Source organism: Melanerpes formicivorus, unplaced genomic scaffold (assembly GCF_026170545.1).
Source record: "Melanerpes formicivorus ecotype bairdi unplaced genomic scaffold, bMelFor1.0.p_v2 SCAF_29, whole genome shotgun sequence".
NCBI lineage: Eukaryota > Metazoa > Chordata > Aves > Piciformes > Picidae > Melanerpes > Melanerpes formicivorus.
The window spans coordinates 7,709,337-7,729,365 of record NW_027142381.1 but is presented as its reverse complement, the minus strand read 5'-3'; the positions used below and the strand labels follow the sequence as shown (position 1 = coordinate 7,729,365).

Sequence of the window (20,029 nt, the reverse complement as noted above, 5' to 3'; positions counted from 1 at the left end):
AAGAAGTAAGTGCTGTAATGGTATTGCACTGATATTCCTCAGCTAATGGCCTCAGCCACATCTCTGTACACCTATTTCTTCTCAGTAGTCCCGCAGTCGCAGTCGGCTCAAACACAGAGCAGTAATTCATTTTGCTAGATAAGCCACGTTGACTTTTTTTTTCTTTCCTAGAGAGCTCTGAATTTGTACTTGGCACTTTGTCATCTGATTTCTCTAGGTGTGGTATCAAAGAAATCTTCTGAAGCAGATCAGTTAAAAGTCTTGGTTCTTTTCATTTACTTACTTTCCCATATGAAAACTTTTACACTGATTTATCCTTCTTGCTGTAGGAGCTGCCAGTGCATTTTATGTAGTTTTTATGCAACAAGTATTGGTCACTAACTACCTTATTTTATTATTGTTTTTATACTAGTAGCATTGGTCAGAAACTACCTTGTTTATTATTTTTATACAACAAGTATTAGTCAGAAACTGCCTTCTTTATTATCTTTATACAATACATATTGGTCAGAAACTGCCTTGTTTATAATTTCTGTACAACAAGTATTGGCCAGACACTGCCTTCTTTATTATTTTTATGCAATTAACTATTGGTCAGAAACTGCCCTGGTTGAGTAGCTGACACTTTGGTAAGGAAAGTGTCTGCTCAGATGTGTTCTGCTGATGGTATTTGGTCGGCTTTAGGTATCATTATCTGCTTGAAGTTTTTCAGTCATCCAAATTTGCCTGTGTTAAATTTTTGTTTCCATTCTCACTTGTTGTATCTCAGTCTAAGAAGAAATAATAAGAAACAAATGGCAGGATATTACTAAAGACTTTAAACCCCAAAGACATTCCTATGATAAAGGCATGGCTCGATTTTAAGTGGTAGTATCTCCATTAGCATTAATGGGGTAAGTACATCAGCTGAGGCATCTCAGAGGTTAATCAGGCTTCCTGCTGGATGGTGCCATCAATACCGTGTGGCGCCTAATTCTGTTGGCCCTTCAGAGGTTTTCCTGACAACACACTAACAGACTTTGTGTAAGTCATTTCCTATGAATTATTAAAACAAACGTTTGGCTGCTAATTGATGAACACTAATGTGTTTTCTAATCACTGCAGTTTGAGATTTTAGCACTAAACAAAGCAGTTGCAATTGATTTGTGGCTGCTTCTTGGTTTCAGCTTGTGATCTGTACAGGGTTGTTGGGGTTTTTTTCTGTTTCAATTTAGCAGGCAGCTTAGCTTGTCTTTTTAGTTAAGAATTGGCTTGTTATAGTGTCATTCCATTTGGATCTCTTTTGCTATTTCTTATTTATATTGCATAATAAATCTGCTCAGTTCTTTAGCGGCGAAGGAGGCACAGTCCTTGATTCAAGGAGAAAATATTTTGAGTTGTAATTTGGGTTGTGTTTCTTTAAATCTGTATCTCTGCCTCTGCTCTCCCTCTTTCTCTGCATAAAATAAAACAACATAAAACCAATCTTCAGCCCCTTTAGATGATAAAAGCTGGTGCAATGCATCTGTTTCCAGAGCCACGTCTGGAGGACGTGCCGACCATGGGAAGACGTGTTGTTTGTGATGGGCTATGCGTCTCCAGAGCTGTCCTCTCTACCACCTCACCTTTAGTTCAGGAGGGTCTGAGTCCCATCTTAATGCTGCAAAAGGCTGAACTCCCTCTCTCTTGCAGCTGTGCAGTGGACATGACTTCAGCATTAACCATTAGGGGTTAGAAGTACTTCTCTGTGTATCGCTGCCCTCCACACCCCCCCTCAGCTTGGCTTCATCGCTTGATTCTTCTAACTTGCCATGGCAATAAGTAAATAACAAAGTTAAAGAAAGAAACTGTAACATTTAGACAACAGTCAACTATTTCTTCTTTTCCAAAATATTTTTGGAAGCATTTAATTCCAAAATAAAGAGGAATATTTCAAATTGAAAGGATGCAAATTTTCTTGCTCATAGATTGCTGTTACAGTCAGCCTTTGGCAGCGTATGGATCACTTACAAGAACATCTGGTTTGTGTGCCCCTCTTGTGCACAGCCTCGTTCTGTTGATTAATTCCAAACTAAAGATGAATATTTCAAATGGAAAGGATGCTAATTTATTTTATATATATATATATATATATATATATATATTTTTCTGTTACATTCAGCCTTCAGCAACTTATGTATCACTTACAAAAGCGTCTGGGTTTTGTGCTCCTCTCGTGCACAATCAGGTTGTATGAATTAACTCCAAGATAAGGATGAATATTTCAAATTGAAAGGATGCCAGTTTATTATTTGTATATATTTCTGTTGCATTCAGACTTTAGCAGCTTATGTCTCACTTCTGAGAGCATCTGGTTTGTATGCTTCTCATGTGCACAGTTAAAGTAATTAACTCCAAAATAAAGGGGACTCGTTTCAACCCGAAAAGATGTGTATGAATTGTGTGCAGAAAAAAAACAACAACTAATTGAAGATAAAGCCACAGAACAGCCCTAAATATTACTTGTTGGTTCTCTTTCTTTTTATAGACAATAAAGACTGGACTTACAATGGTTGGGAAAGTAGTTACCCAGCTGACAGGGACGCTGCCTTCAGGAGCAACCGAAGAGGAAATTTTAGCTCATAGCAACCTTCGTCGAAGTCCTTTGGTGCCTGGAATCATCACTATCATTGATACAGAGACAGTAGCAGAGGGGCAGGTAATGCAGTTTGCACAGCAACTGAATGTGCATTCATTTTCACCAAAAGAAAAAAAAAAGTGTGTGGGGGGGGGAATGGAAACAACAAACCAACCAGCTCAGGAAAATATATTGTAGGCTTTTGAAAATGAAAAATCACTGAGATTTCTGCCAGGTCAAAAACTTTTACAGACACACACAGCTGTGATAAAGTCCTATTGGGGACTGAAATTAAGCCAAAATATATATTGTCCTTAGAACATATTTATGTGACACTTTGACAACATCGAGTGTGAAGTGTCACATTTTGTCTCTCTAACACTTGTTCCTAATTGACAGTGATTTATGCTGATCAGTTGAAATGTATATGTAGTCTGATTATATTTATTAATATATAACGTGGCTGGAAAATGGGATTGTCTGGGAGTCCTGTGAATTGTGGCATTCCAGTTGGAGGGGAAAAAAAAAGAGAAAGGATGCTGCTGAGTGAAGCTGGCTATTAAGTATAAAAGCTTATTTTTATATCAATTCCCAAACTGAAATGTAGTCAAGCGTGATGCTGTTTGGAGGCATATTGACTGCTTCGTGCAGTACACTGCGCCAGGCAAAGGAATCTGTTGAAAAATCCACACCAGGATCACACAAACTTTACACTGGAGCTCAGCAGTGTCTTTGTGACGGCAAATAGCCACCTCTTTTTGTTTGTTTATATCCATCATTTCAGTTTAAAGTGGCTGGCCCTGGAACCAGTGTTTATGCAGGACTCCCATACACTTCATTAGTCCGTAACCATTTGGTAAGAGATTCCACACCCTCCCCCCCCCGCCCCACTAATGTTCACATTTATTGCAGTTAAAAAAAGGAAACCAATCCCTTTTATCTCTATTTCACATCATTATGGTGCTTGTTGCAGGTAAGTTTGTAAGGTATTAATGACAAATCAGGAATCAAGTTATTTTCTTACCTGAGGGGAAAATGAAGTGTTTTACTTGAAAGCAAGCAAACCAAACTGTTTGAGCTGTAGCTGAGTGTTCCTGAGAATCAGGTTTGGAAGTACTTAGTCAAGCAAGGTTACATTGAGAGAGGGTTGTTCATAGAACATTATAGCCCTTGTCAAATTAAAAGAAAAATAGAGAATGGGGAAAAAAAAAAAAGAGTTATTTTTACTGAACATTTTAGAGTCTGGGCTTAAAATAAGTCTGTTGACCTTTGGGATTTGGTTTTGGTTTTGGGGGGGCAAAAAGTCTTTTTGAGTCTATAGTGCTGGGGAAAAAAAAAATTATGAGAAAAAGGAAGGGGAAAAAAAAAAAAAGAAGGAAAATTTTGCCTCATAAATTTCCCGTGGAGCCTTGTTTAATGTGGTCATTATTTCAAGTGGTCATTTTCTGTGTTTTGATTCTTCTGTACAGGCCTAGGGGGGAAAAAAAAATAAAGATATATCTTAGGTTTTTAGTTCTTGTTATGTATGATTTAGAGGTTTTATGAACTTGTCCTCTGACCTTAACAATAGTAGGGAGCTATCAAGCCTAAAGGGCACGATGGAAAAGTAGTTGTAAAAATGATAACGCTTGCCTTGTCCAAATACTGCTGCTGGAACATAAATAAGCCATCAGTTCTAGTAAAATCATTTTGGTCTTGAACCTCTAGGGAAGGAGGCTCTGAGTTAGATATCCTAACTGTACCTCTTGCATTCATCTTTTTGTGATTTGAAGTTCCAAAATGCTATGAAATTAATAATTTATTCTCAGTGCTGAGCCTTGCTTTGGGAATTCATTTTCTCTTTTTTCCCCCCAGGAAAGAGAAAATAATCTTTCTCTTGCCTTGTTAGACTTTGGTGGTGCAGAAGTCTTTTTAACAGTCTTTTCTTACTGAAATCTGCATCTAACAAAAAAGAAAGTTGATTAAAAATAAATCCACTCTGTGCATGGTCTGAGTAAAGCCTGTCACTCAGCACTGCCCCGCTAAAGAGCGTTCTGATGCGAGGAGCATCGTGTGGGCTTGCAGTCCCCACCGGGCTCTTGTCCGTCACTCCAGCTCCAGTTCCACTGCCAGGTGGAAATGTAAGTTTTTGTGCACATGTCCTCATTTGAACGTGGCAGACTCTGATTTTGGCAGTTGTGCGAGTTGCCTTGTCCCAAGGAGCCTGGCAGGGATCCTGAGCCTGTGTGCTGGCAGAGGGAGACAAGCCTGCAAGAAATGACATGCTAGTTTCGATGGCATGTACATGGACTCGCTGGGTAGTCCTGGCTGGTTTTTAGAGCATAATTGAGTGAAGCTTCAGTTCAGGAAAGCGTTTTAGCAAGTCTGACCTTTAAAGGATGCAAGGAATCTCACTGAGCTGAATGTGATTGCTCAGAACTTCAGCAGAAACTGGTGGGGAAGTGTCGTGCTGATTTTGAGTCTGGATGACTGAGCTGCATTGAGTCTTCCTCCTTGTATTAATTTCTGGAATTATTTTACTCTTCTGTGGCAAGCTGGTTCGCTGATAGTGGTCATCCAGACTACATTATTAGGGATGCTGTGGTTGAAATAAAAGAGGGATTGAGGGAGCTGATGAAGGCAGAGTGCAGCCTCTCCTGTGTGTTAGAGAAAGCAGTCGCGGTACAGCGGCACGGCAAATGCCTTGCTTAGTCTCTCTGCTCCTCACACTGTGTGGCAGTGATTTTCTGAAGCTATTAGTTTATCATCCCAGTTTTCAGATTCCAGGTGGGAAATAGGAGATCTGTGTGGGTTCAAGGAAACACTTAGTGGCATTCCTGCTTCCTCCTGTGATGAAGATGCCTAGCTTGGAGTATTTCCTTCCTGCTCTACGGGGATGCTGCTGGGTGGCTTTGCCCATTACAGGCATCGCCCTTCCTATACTGACTGGGAAACCACAAGAATGAGTGATGCCTACCAAGTGTTTGCTGGGCTGAATGAACACTTGGAAAGCCTTGCATCCCTTTTATTGGTCTAGCAACTATGTAGATGTATTTGTGTGTTTTGAGAGGTGCATGATTTCCAGGGGTGGGCAGCCTCAGTGTGAAGGAGGGGAGTTTCATAAGCAGAGAGGAACTATTTTCTTATCATCATCAGACTCCTAATGTAAAAGGAATACCTCGCCTCCTCCAGGCCAATAATAAAGATCTCTCCCTGAGTCTGCAGAGCCTAACTTAAGACTTTGGGTGTTATCATAAAAAAGATTTCCAAGTAGCAAAAGAAATCTTCAGAGATAACATAGAGTTAAAAAAAAAAAATCATTAAGAAATCTGGTTTAGAAACAGAAAGAAGACAACAATAAATCTATGACCAGCAAGCCTGACCTTCTGAAGGAGCTATAAGCACTTCTTTTCAGTAGGAAAGGAGTGAGGTTTTTTAATATAAAGATAAATATAAAGGCTTGCAAAGTAATGATGCATCTGATAGTCCATTTACTTTGAGCGTAGCAACACAGGTTTTAAAGATGCAGTGAGTGCATGTGTACAAACACACAGATTTAGTTAGCAGGAAGATGATTAAGGAACATGTTTTGGACATAAGCCAGAAGGACTGACTCCAGCTTTTGAGTTTTCACTGATTTTTTTAGTCTGTCTGCTATTTCAAAGACATCCAGTAGAAAGAAGATGGGGTAGAACTCGGTGCATTTCATGGAAGGCACTCCGCTACCACGGTGGAGGTTGAAATGCCAACTGAACCACTGAAAAACACACAATTAAAAGACCAAGGCAATCTTCAGATTGAATTTTGTGAGATTGCATTAGAAGGGAAAATATTTTTCATAAGCCTGATGAATGTAGATACTGTAATAAAATCTGGTCCCCAGCAGCTGTTTGTGTGACAGCTCCTGCCTTCAAGCGCGCCGGCGCGCTACGAAAAGGTGAATTATGAAGCAATTAGCTAAATGCAGAGGAATGTGGAATTATTGAGCTTGGCTGTCATGATATATTTGTAAAAGGAGTAAAAAATAATTATCGAGATGCCCCAGCAACTTTGTGGTAAACCAAACTATGTTAACAAGGTTGTGTGCCTGTTTAAACTGCCTGCTAATGAAGTGTTAGCAAACTTTGCAGCTCGGTGTAACGGCTAGTTATTTGAATCTGTTAATTAGTTGAAATGGATTAAAAACTCCGGGCTGGACAGATGTCCTCTTTTTCAGTAATTGGAATTAAATGTGTAAGCCTTTAGTGGCTTGAGTTTTTTAGAGAAAGGGGGGGGGGGGGGGGGGAGGGAGGAGAAAAAAAATAATTATTTTCTTTTGACCTTTGTTTCTGTATTCTTAATTAATTCATCAGCCAGGCCACCCACGTGCAGCCTGCAATAATGACCTTGCTCAAAAGTCCCCCAGTTTTGGGCCTGAATGTAAATCTGTTAAAGATCTAACATTGAGTTGACAGAGAAATATGTGGCCATTTAAAAAACAACCAAAAAACCAAAACCCCAACCCCAAAACCCCTACCAAACTGGCTTCTCAGTGCTTTTGAGAGAGGGATGTGATTGATGAGAGATCCTTGTGTTGCTTTCACAGCTCATCCAAAACACATGAAAATATTGCAGGAAATACTTGGAAAATAGAGGAATAAGATAACATGTTGATCTTTTTAGGCTTTTAGAATGTGTTTGGTGTATTTTTTTTTTCCTTTCTTTTTTTCCCCTGTTCCCTATTAACTTTTTATTGCATTAAAGAGGAATTTTCAGAAAACAAAACACCCACCCTGCAGATTGCTGCAAGTTCATTTTCGTTCGGTAAGACGCTGATGAAAACTGTAGCTGAAGGAAAGACGCTCCTCGGGAGCAAGAGACTGTTGTGAAACTTTGCTCTAAAGCAAAAAGAAGCTTAGGAAAAAACCAATAATCAATAATATATAATCCAAGCTTATTCAGCAATAAAACTTTAACTGCACACATCATTCCCCTGGTCATTAACACCAGTGCTTTTATTTATCAGCGCAGCCCTCACAAAGGCTAATTCGGTGTTCGGGTGCTCGTATATTTGGCATCAATTTTCTCCCCTCTTTCGATCTCCCTGTGTTACAGAAGAATTCTTTTTATGCATAAATATAAAAAGGGCAACAGGATTCCCTCAGAGCATAATACTGTCTGCCTTACTTTTATTAAAGGAGATCTGTTTTTTGTCAAGAAGACATTTTTGTCTCAGATAAATGGTTCAGGCTGAGCAGAAGGCTGGTTTGAGTTTATGCTGGATTCTATTAAAAGGAGTGCAGTAGTTAATGCCACAGATTTATCACTTTTAGCCCTTTTCCACTGATGTTTGACCTTAGCTATAAGTTGGGGGAGGCTCGGAGGGGGTTGGGGTTTTTTTTTTGCGTGCATGTGAACCGTAGTGGACATTGCACTAACTTCAGCTCTTTGCATCGCTGGAGATCTTAAGAAGTACAGATGCAAGGAACTCTTTATTCTATAATATTCATATTTATCAATATTGCCAAAGCAATTTGTTTTTATGATGATGGGATTCTTCTTGCTTAATGTGATTAAGCGTAGGGCCCGCTTGATTAGATTTGTGTCCATTTTTATTTGTGTTACTTTCATGTTTTATTTAAAAACATGTCTCCACTGGGATAAGTGGTGTAATTTGCCTTTAAAGATTAAAATAATTGAAGTCATAATTACTGGTGGCTTCTGTTCAGCAGTATGGAAAATGCAACGAATGAAGAAAAATATGGCACAGGAGGAAAAAGCTTTGGCTTCAGCTATCTCTTGCCCTCAAAGCAAACACTATTTTCTGATAGTAGATGTAATGATCCCCTAGGTGTGTTGTCTGTCTGTTTCTTTTGGAAAGGGAGATAAAGAGCGCTTGATTCATCTTTGTTCAACCACAGCGTGCTGCTGAACTTTAACTGAGCTGTCTTGAGAGCTGCAGCCTTGGCTCAGCAGGTCCAGCTAAGGACTCTTGTTGGCTGGGCACCTTGTTTTTAAAATGGCCTTGCAGTTTTCCTGATAAGGGACATCAGAAGCAGGCTGAGTGCTGGTTTGCAAGGCCACTGTGCTAGAACAGCCTCAGTGTTTCTTCCCTGTCAGTTCTTTTTCTTAAAATGATGTTTGTAATGGTAGGGAAGTCTGCAAGGAAGGCGCCTGAGCATCACCGTGGACCTCAGTGGCTATGCAATTATAAGAGTAATGCTAAGATTTATGAACCTTTTTGCATGAGAGACCTTTGTAAGGTCTTCTAATAGCAGGGTGGTTAGAGGCCACTACCTTGGAGAAGGAAGCCTGTTTAGGATGTAAAGAACTGCAGCCTCAGGATTCCTGTGGGCTTTGTAGGCAACATGCAGTGGGAAGCTGAACGAGCTGCTTCCTTCAAGCTTTTTGACAGCACTTGCACGTGTTATTAGGCAATTTGTTTTGATTTCCAAGAAAAATGTCCAAGCCCACTCTTTTCAGTGGTAAGGAACCATAAATCAGCCAAAAGGAACCAGTTTTGGCTTAAGGATGCCATTTATTAGCCTTCAGACGTCACTCTCTCCAGCACCTTTGTGGATAGCATCTTCCACTTCAGCATCTGCAAGAAGTAGTTCCTAAAAGTTATGAAGCCTGCATGGAAGAGGCCAGGGGTACTTCTTCAAGGCTGTGCAGCTCTGGTCTTCATCCTTGCTGAAGCCAGGCTGAATTAATCCAGTTTACAGTCTGGAGAAGACCTGTTCTAGGTGATCCTGCTTTGGCAGGGTGGTTGGACTCGATCTTCAGAGGTCTCTTCCAACCCCTACCACTCTGAGTCTATGCTTCTATGCTTGCCAAATGCTCTCTGTAACCTGTTTTTAGCTATGATCAAATACTGTTGATACTTGAACATTTCTGTTTTCCATTTCTATTTCATTCAATATTTTGATTTAACAGGCTGGGTTTAAAAACCTTTCCATGTCCTCAATAAAGCTGCTTTATGGCTGTCACTTTATCATTAGCCTGTGTCCTTAATTACAGCAAAATGTTTAGGATGAGACCCAAGTTACCTTCAAGTGGAAGCTGTGAAAAGATGATGTATAGGAGTTATTTAGTGAAGTTTACATAGGCTGAGAAAAGCACAGTGTTTCTTTGAAAAGCTCTTAGGAAGGTCTCCAGACCCTTTGGTTAGTGGTTCTGGAATAAGCACGAAATGCTGACAAGGGAAAGCAAAGCCATAATTGTGCTTATGTGACAGTGCCAAGTAATTTGAACATTTCAAGTCAGGCAGGCACAGGCCTCTTCATCCATATTACGTGACTTCTTTAAACATTTAAAGATGATTCCCCTTTTTGAAGCACAAAACCATCTCCCAATCATTCAGATATCTGTTAGGGATAGGAAGCATTAAAAACCTTTCAGATTATTTTGGAGGCGGCAGACAAATTATTCTGAGCTTGAAATGGGAAGTTTTGCACTGTCTTGTTAAGAAGGTGGTTTCTGCTTACCACAGAAAGCCTTTTATCAAGTCCTTTTCTGACAGATCTTTCTCATTGTCTAACTTCATTTGGGCTTTAATGTGATGTAACCAAGGGATAAAACGCTTCAGCAGCTCTTGCATGCGTTCGGTCCACACATCTCTTGGTTCTCTTTGAATATTTTCTTCTTGAATCTTTTCTTCTTTTTGTACACACAGACATTGGTGATACTTTCAGAAGTCCTTTTGTGTGTCTTCACAGTCAGCTTTGGTTTTGACTGGCCCAAGTAGCTTTATCAACCTCAAGCAGCCTTTTGTTGAAACAACCAAAATCTCTCTCTGTCTCTTTCTCCAGAAGATGTTGCACAACGCAGATCTCAGGCCAGATATTTCCTTTTCCTTTTAATTTCCTTCTGTTGTGAAAACTCAATCCTATCTCATAACTGCTTTTTTGGTCACAAGAAGGGATTTGATGGCAGCATCATTCTTTTTTTAAAGGGGTTTTGATGAGCAACCTCTGTAATATTGTTACTGAATGTCCACTGAGGCAATTTCAGTATAGAGAAAATTCTCCTTAGCTTCACCATGCAGCTGCTTTCATACACACTCCCAGCCCTCAGCATTTCTTGCATCGTTTGGAGATCCAGATACTTCAAGCTGTAAGTGCTCTTTCCTGTGCAACTGACTGAAAGCAAGCCCGCTTTCTTGGACTAGGTTTTTAGTCTGTTTTCCCCACTCATTTCCCATGTAGACGTGTTTATTTGAACCCTCTCAAACAAACTGCTGGGTTTTGTAGTGGTTAAGTTTTCCCTTTTGCTTGACAATCTCGGTGCTACCTCTTGGTTTTCTTCCTGTTGTGTGAGTTTTGTTGTCGCCTAAAGAAGCTGAAGAAGAGTGTGTGCTCTGCAGTGTAATCACACCAACCCTCCTTGGCTTAGTCCAACTGTCTGCTGCTGCTGAGTGTGGTGGAATGAGACCCCTGTCCAGAGCAGAGCAGGAGAGCTCCTGCCACAGATTTATGAGTAATAAGCTCTTGATTATAGGAATGCAGGGAGATCACAACTCTTGCTTGAGCCAGCAGTGATGGAAACCTTAAATGCAGCTTCCTGGTGCACTGCATGTGGACTTTTGTAATAAGCTTCTATGCAGCCATGAATGGTTTATGCAGCAGAACAGTAATAATTTTGTATTTTGCTTCATAGGATAAATAAATAATCTGTTTATGAAGTGTATAACCCTTTCTAGTTCATAGTAGGTTATTTGAGCCTGCCTCATGTCTCCTCATCTGAAAAAAATACAGAGGATAGTTTGTGTTCAATTCACATGCAGCTGTGTTTCTAATTCATCCCACTGTGTGCATTTTAGAAACCAATTCCTGTGTTACTAAGCTGGTGTTTTCTCTTAGGTGTATTTTCACTTCCTGACCTTCCTTTGTCTCTGTTACTGTTATGCAGGTACTTGTCAGCGAGGACTCTGACAGTGATGGTATTGTTGCCCACTTCCCTGCTCATGAAAAGCCAATTTGCTGCATGGCCTTTAACCCTAGTGGTAAGTTATTTTGCTGTTTTAATGTGAGAGTTGCTAAAGACAATAAAATAGCCTAGGGTATATGTTTCATTGCTTTGGAGGCATTGCAAATGCCATTGTGATACCTGCAAATATCAGCTCACTGCTACTAGGACTTGTCACCTGTTCTGCTGAGTGCTGGTTGTGTCATCTGCTGGTTAATTTGTCTTTTCTGGAGAAGTCAAAGTTAAGCAACTGGTGCACATGAGGTGCACATGAGTTCCCACTGCATTGAGGTAGTAAATCAGCAACTTGAAGGACTGGTTAGTTGCTCAACTGAGTATTTTTATGCAGTTTCCACTAGAGCAGTATTAGGTGTTCAGGAAGGGATTGGATGTGGCACTTGGTGCCATGGTCTAATAGTCATGAGGTCTTGGGTGACAGGTTGGACTTGATGATCTTTGAGGTCTTTTCCAACCTTATTGATTCTGTGAGTATTCTGTGATTCAGTTAACCACTTGGACTGCAGCAGAAATAGTAAGGAATTCTTTTCTGCTGGCTGTCCTGCCAGCCAGGTATCCAGATGTTCTGCTGCACAGCTATCCAGAGGGCCAGCACCTCAGTTAAATTGTGCTCCTCCATAAACAGGAAAATAAAACAAGTCCTTTCACTGGCACTGGTTTTCAAGTAACTTAGGCTGCCATTGTGTGCTTGGTTGATGAAGAGTTGGTGATCCTCTCCTGAGTGAAATCAACTGTAAGCTGAAAATACCTTAAAGGTATTCCTCTAAAGCACCTATTCCTCTTCAGAAATAACTGTGGCTGTGGGCAGCAGAGATAACTGCAAAGCTTGTCTGTTAATACCTTTTAAGAATTTGGCAATTAACATCTTTACTGCTCTAGAGACAGCAGAAAAGGGGAATGTTTTGGCTGGGTGCAGTGGCCAGTGAATCAACAGCTTCAGCTTGTCCAAATGCCACCAAGATCTTGAGGATGAAGTCACATTTCAAAGAATAAAATTAAATGTCTGTCATTTATGTTTTCACTTCTAGTGTCCAGTTGGTCCTACTCTGACATCCCATCTGTTGTGTCAGAACTCTTTAATAGCCATGTGCAGTTCACAGCATTCTCACTGTGAGGTTTTGACAGAAAAAACCCTCTTCTCATCTGCCTCAATTTGCTTCTCATGCTTAAGGAACTGTCTTGTGGAACCCTGTGCATTGAACTGAGAATCAACAGGAATATGTTTGTTTCCTTCTGGTAGAAGGAGAATACCTGCACTTGAGTAGTGCTAATCACAGAATAGTAGGGGTTGGATATCATCAGTTGCAACCCCCCCTGCCAAGCAGGCTCACCTAGAGAAGGTCACACAGGAATATGTCCAGGAGGGTTTGGAATGTCTCCTGAGATGGAGACTCCAGCACCTCTCTGGGCAGCCTGTTCCTGTGCTCCATCACCCTTAAATTAAAGAAGTTCCTCCTTGTATCTAGATGGAATTTCTTATGCTTAAGTTTGTGCCTGTTACCCCTTGTCCTGTCCCTGGGCACCACTGAAAGAAGCCTGGTCCCACCCTGCTGACACCCACCCTTTGAGTATTGATGAGATCCCTCCCCTCAGTCTGCTCTTTTCCAGACTAAAGAGCCCAAATTCTCTCAGTCTTTTCCTCATCACAGAGATGTTCTAGTCCCCTCATCATCTTTGTAGTCCTTTTCTGTACCCTCCTAATTGAGTGAGATAAAAACATCTGCTTGAATTAGAATGCTTTATAAATAATAATTAAATGCCTCCTGAGGACAGTTTTTGTGATTAAATAGATGTAAGGGAAGCAGAATGTTTATGCAAAAGCAAATGAACTTGTTCTTTTTTTCACACTGAAGGATACATTAGCATAGAGTTGAATTATTTGTTAGAATCAAGGCCTTTTGGTCTGCCCAGGTACTAAACCTGCAGTCCTTGTGTATGACACACAAACTGTTCAGGTCTAATGGTGCAGTAAGGTACTTAATGGCAAAATGCTTTGTCTAATTGATGTTCTGCTTGCCTGATTGCAAATTATGGATGTTATGAGGTATCTGCAAGAGGGGTGATTGACAGCAAGGTATTGAATTGTACTGCATGTTCTGGGGACAGCAGAGCAGTCTCAAACCAGCTGAAAACTCCTAGCTCAGCTGTGAGTGCTGTGAAAGCAGCACTTCACACAGGCTTCTCTATTCTTGATTTAACATCAAGGCAGAATTTTGTTTGAAGCCAGTGTTGTAAGTAACATCATCCATTGTATATTGCCAATTAAGCTGATCTCATTACAGAGCAGAACAAAACAAGAGGTGGCTTTTGATACTGGCTTTGTCTACTGGCTGGTTGCAGTAGAAGAACACTTCTACTCATCATTTCAAGTGGTGGCTGCACTAGAACCTAGCAGCTACAAACTTTTGCTATGAAAGCAAGCAGGGAGCACTGATCTGTTGCTCTCCATGGGTGATTTAAAGCTTAATTTCATCCTGTCTCAGCCATGAGCTCCTCAGATATTCAAGTCTGTGAAAACTTACAGGGTCATGTTTGGAAAAAATCTAAACCCAAGGCAGCACTGCCACTGGCAACCACTGAGGCTCAGTGGAAGATGAATGTAGAGGATTTTTGTCTATTGAACCAGTACAACAGTGCCACAACCCATTTCAGTTGTATTTTAGAGGTATCAATTACCAGCAAGATAAATCTGGGGAGGGTTTCTGCTGCTTGTTTTTGTACTGAACCAGGAGCTTCCTAGGGACTCATTTAAACGAAGTAACAGCACAGAATTTGCAGGTATCGTGGTGAGAATAGCTCCTGGGAAGGGGTGAGATGTTGCTTCATTGTAGGAATATCAGAAAACAATCCAGTGGGGAGGAAAGAGGCTTGCTGATGTCAGTAAATGTCAGATTTTCCCCTAATCTTTCTTTCTGAAATGAAGAAGAAATCCTTTACTGCGCTCAGTGCCCAAAATACCTGCAGTTATTACGGGGCTGGTTGCAAATCTGTTGTAAACCATGGTGGGAATCTTGCTGATGGGGAGAGTGGCTTTTTTGTTGTTATTTTGTTTGGGTTTACTTTGGTTTTGAGACTTTGGGAGGGTGGTTTTTTTTTCTTCCCAGCAAGGTAAATAATCCATGTGGAGTTGTGAGCTGGGTTAGTTGGCAAGGGGAGCTCGCTGTACACTCAGCCCTTCGCTTCAGCTGCCTTGCAGGGCAGAATCATGAACCAACAAGCAGGAGGTTTTCCTGCCTAGCATTTCCTTGTGCTGGGTAGACATTTCTATAGTGAATTTGCTGGCATTAGATCTACCTTTTGTTTAAATTCAAGGCAAACCTGTAGAATTTTTCCCCCCCCCTTTCCTGTTTTTGAGGTATTCAAAGAAAGCAGAGGCTTGGCCTGCAGTTAGCTTTTCTGCGCTGGATCTCTGGCTGCCCTGAAAATCTGCTTGGATCATAAAATAACAAACTTGAAATACCACTTCTGAGTATGTTTAGGGTGCGCCATAGTTATTCTCTTTCTTAAATGCTGCCTTGCATGTTGTTGGACACCTCTTCCAGACCCTTACATTAATAAAACCTTGCTTCTGAGTCACTCGATCTTAGGGAGACTGTAAAAGTCTCAGTCTAAGACATACAGTCATGGTTATCATTAGAAAGGAAAAAAAATACATAAAGGAGAAAAACTGCAGTTCCTGGTGGTTTAGGTGGAACTAAATTCTGTGGGCTTTTTTTCCTGTGTACATCAAATTTTAGTTTTCAAAAGCATTTATGCTGGATTGTTATGGGGTGTAAGTTGTGATGGTTTACTGTGGGCTGTAGGTTGCTGAATTGGTTGTTGGTTTTTTTTGTTGTTGGGGTTTGTGTGGGGGTGGGGGGGGAAGGGAGGAGTGGGATGTGGAGTGGAGAGAAGGGGAGGGGAGCATTTGTAGTACAGCTGAAAATCTGTGGCCAGGCTTCTCATCCACAGGATCCCTTAGTCCTGTGGAATTTCTTAGAGCTGTGTCCCTGCCTGGATTGCTGTTTCTGCTCCGCTTAACTTTTTTCATTTCACTAGGTAAGAGATGTAGTAGCTCAATAAAAGTGAGAAAGAACTGGTCCTCCTCTGCCATTTGGGACTGATTGAATCCTTGGGAAACAGGCATCAAATGCTAACTTGGTCCTTATTCTACTGGTAAACATAAAAATGATGCTGTGAGCCTCCTTAGTCCATTCTCTGTGCAGTCCTGTTGCCAGCTTTGGTGGCAGTGTTCCTCCTGGTCGAGGGGCAGACTCCCTGTAGAACATCCTTCTTCTGGGTTTGGAAGTGTGCTTAGTAAATCTGATTCCAAGCTTCAAGTTCAGGTGACTTGGCACTGTCACTTGTTTTCTTTTTGTAATTGCTAGAACAGGAGTATTTCATGTACCATTTTCTTCCCTAGGAAACTGGCAGGGTCTTTCCGCACACTTTATTACACGTCCAGAATCCTGATTTATTTCTATAATGCCTTATGTGCCAGTGGTTGCTTTTGTGACTGACATGAAGATAAGTTCCCTCTTCTGAAGCACTCATGTTTTGATTTTCAGACATCCATCCAATATTGAATGCATTAAATAAATGTTACAGTAATAAATTGGCATTACCCAGTGCCGTGGAGGAGATGCTGTGGATTGACAGGGAAAAGGGAGCTGATTTTGCAGTATTTTCACTCAAGTGGTGCATCCACATGGTATTTATTTGTTTTTTACCACAACCCCTACCCATGGAGTGAGGCTTGCACCGCAGGCTGTGGCAAGGATGCTGGCATGTCAGAGGAAGGAATGGTGGGGCCCCAGTGCAGGTGATGACCAGGAACAGGCTCCTGCCAGCAGAATAATTGATTCAGCTTGGAGATGGACAAGAAGCCAGATGAATCTGCGGGGGGGGAGCTGTGGCTGACAGGCCATCCACAGGCTGGGTGCTGCAGCTATGCAGTGTGTTTTGAATGGAATCACTGGATTTTGTTTGATTGTAGCTCAGTTTTGGAGCTGGTCAGGAGAATAATAATTCTTCATCCTAAATAAGAAGGATTCACATGAAAGTCACATCTCTTCGGCATACAAAGACCATTGTGAGAGAAGTGAGCTGAGTTCTGAGAATATTTAGCACATGGAGAGTTAGGTAATGGTTGGACTCAATGACCTTAAAGGTCTTTTCCAACCAAAACCATTCTGTGATTCTCTGAACAGCCAGCCGATGGTCTGTGCAGAGCAGCTGCTGCAGACAGAGCTCAGAGCTCTGTGTCCTCTCCTTCGTTTCTGAACAAAGGAAGGCAGCGTCCAACTTTTAGGAGGACTCCAAGGCTTTTATTAAAACTCTCCAAGAAGAGAATAAATAATACAAGGAAGTGAAGTAACATTAATAGACTGGGGACTTTATTAATGTACCTCTGGCATGTGTGTTGGTGTAGTGGAAACAAGAGGCTTATACTTACAAAGAGACTCTAAGAACTTTAATTCACTTATTAAATGAAAATCACATTAAGCTTTTGTGTGGATGCTTTTACTTAGTGCTAACAGTGGCCTGATTTATTTTGAGCTGGAATATTCAGTTCTGGATGAATTGAAGGCCAACTTAGTGTGAACAGAGCATCCAGACAAAAATTTAGCGCTGTTTAATTTGCATTAGGTAATGGAGATTAGCTTTTTTAAGACTTCATATCTGGAAATATACTTCCAAAGCTACACTTCAGATTTTTCCTGATCATATATGTACATAGATATTTCTGAACAAAAGCTGAAGAGCTTTAGATTGGGGCCAGGAACAAATATTTTCTTTATAGAATTGCAGTCATTGCACCTTGGCCACACAAAACTAATTGAGGACGTTGTTGGCTACGCTGAGTTGCAGATGATCTCACCTCCATGGTGTTCTTTTTAGAGATGAGATGTGTGCTCTCTTGCTGTGGTTTGCAGGACAGCAGCCTTCAGTTTTGTCTTAGAACACTGATTTGGCCTTTTCCATGCTCTAAATCAAAGCTATTTAGAAATGCCAGTCACTAACAATCATACAACCAGGGACAACTTTCTGCTGTGTGAAGTCAAACAGCAGTATTGACACCAAGGCCTGGATTTATTGTGGTGGAATTTTTACCATCATTAAAATGTAGCCTGAATAATAATTAAAAGAAATGGTAAAGATTTCTCTGGTTATTAAGAGCTTTTTTCTGTCCATGCAACATTAGGCAGGAATTTGTTGTTAGGAGGCTTTAAACTTCTATATGTATAAAGTTTGTGTGTGTGTGTGTATGTATAAATATGTATATATATATATACATATAAATATATTTTAATGCATTTTTATATTATAAATATAGCAATAGATTTTGTATGTCTTATATCATTTATATTGTGTATGATATAATAGATTTTTGTATTATATTTTTATATGTTCTATGTTTATAGATATATATATTAGATATATATTAGATACATGTTATAATAGATACCTCTTATATTTTAGTGTTCTGTCTGTTCTAATAAATTTCAGATATGGCATCATTCATATTTATAGATGATATCTTGATACATTTCTATACTTTATATCTTTATCCACTTATCTAGTTTCTCTATTTCACTCCTCCTGTAATAAAAGCCCCAGGTACAAACCATTTTCAGAGCGCTGCAGCCGTGAGAGTATCCCAGAAGAATCCTGTCTGCTCCATAATGTAAATCCACAAGAGCTTATTATATAAACCCTGGATGAAGGTAGCCTGGATTAAATTCTGGAAGTTGACAAAAGGAAGGAGTACACCATAGGGGGTTACTTAAATTATGCTGTTTACAGAAAAGCCTCCAAGCTTTTAACGTGTTGATGATAGTCTGCCAGGAACTGTAAGTGTATGCAGGGCCTGAAATGAGGAGAGGAAATGGAGAGAGGGAAGGGAAAGGATTAAATGTTACCAATTAGAATCAGTTGCTCAATGGTAAACTGGATTAGTCTAAACTAGAGAGTGTCTAGACTGGAGACTGAAGGAACCATACAAATATCCTCATTTTTCATTATGCTGTGTTATTAGACTCTGTGATTTAGAAAGGAGGAAAAAACCTCACCAATTCTGATGTCAGCCGTAGTCTATTAAAACTAATTCACTTTGTTCCCTCTTCCATGGCAGACACAGAGATGATTGCTGTTGGTAAAGGCAGTAAATACAGCGAGCTGCAGAGAGCTCTGGCATGGTCTGCTGTGGAAATGTCTGTGCACGGCTTCATTCAAATGGTTTGCTTTATTGCTGCTCCTTTTAATATTGATCCAAAGGAGTCACTGCTTTACTTTCATCTCTGGTCTTGGGACACGAGCAAAGCTGGGGATGCAAATACCCTGAACTGAGATGAAGACTGCAGTGGGACAGTGGGATTTGCCACTTATTTTTGGCTGTTTTTGTTTGTTTTGTTGGGTTTTGTTTGGGTTTTTTGTTGGTGTTTTGTTTGCTTTTGTTTTGTTTGATTTGTTTGTCTGTTGGGGTTTTTCTGTTTGTTCCTTTTGAGGTTTTGTTTTGCCTTTTTTTTTGTTTTGTCAGACATTTCAATATGAAGCTCTCAGGGTGTATAGAGTTTGGAAGCTGGGCTTCTACACATTTATATGAAATTATTAGTGAGATTGTTCCTATTTTGCAATGAAAATAGGGCCCCCTACACGTAAAGGAAACTGGATGTTTGCTTTTGGAGAGCTGTGAGGTGGGATTTCGTACCTTTCCACATCCCAAACCGGAAAACTGAGATGAGGAGGATGTTACCTACTTGAAAACCACACCAATCTGCTCTATTTTTTTTCCCCCCAAAAAATCTAATGATCTGTAGGAAGGAATATATTCCAAAAGAAATGAGGCATTCTGGCTTGCTTTCTACCCTCAGTTTTAATCATTTCATTCCTTCTTCGTATCTCCAGTTTTAAGAGGATGTGGGCTCGATTTCCCTTTTCTAAGTGGATTTCTTTCAAGCATGTTCCTGATTCTCCCTTTGTAATCCTGTGCATTCTGGAAAGGAGATTTTAATTGCTCTAAAAACATAATTAAAAAAACCCCAGCACCCAATCCTTTTGTGTTTTAAGGTATAGGGAGAGGTTTGGGGAAGCCTATAAACTTTGTGTTTCATTCCTCTCTATCTAGTCCTTCACGTGATTATTGTAATGCATTTCCAAACAGTTTCTAAATGCACAGTTTCCAAAATACTCATTTTGGGGTCACTGGATGCAATGGAATGGGCCCTGGACAGGCACACACACAAACATGCAGCACACATCCACCCCCCAAAAGTAAAATCCTGTTCCTCCTGTGTGTGAGGAGGATTGTGGAAAATTGAGGCAAACGCTGTCCACAGCTAGGCCGTGCTCTAATGAGAAACCCCTGGCAAATAGTTAGCCATTGTTTGCAGACCACATCTCAAATGAAAACTTAAAAATACAGTAAAAGTTACATGACGGAATAACACTGCAAAATGAACTCAAAAAGCAAATCCTGCTTGGTTGAGTAGCTGGCATGCAGGCTGTGGT

At 40.5% G+C, this 20,029-nt stretch overlaps 1 protein-coding gene across 11 annotated transcripts in view; it reads left to right on the top strand.

The window, feature by feature from the left end:
- BCAS3 (BCAS3 microtubule associated cell migration factor) overlaps positions 1 to 20,029 on the top strand; it is a 383,738-nt gene that overhangs the window by 71,540 nt on the left and 292,169 nt on the right. For all 11 annotated transcript variants that reach the window (XM_068154852.1, XM_068154842.1, XM_068154844.1 and 8 more), the window contains exons 12-13: positions 2,507 to 2,677; positions 11,465 to 11,558. In XM_068154852.1, the coding sequence (XP_068010953.1) occupies positions 2,507 to 2,677; positions 11,465 to 11,558 (265 nt within the window). The remainder of the gene's footprint in view (positions 1 to 2,506; positions 2,678 to 11,464; positions 11,559 to 20,029) is intronic.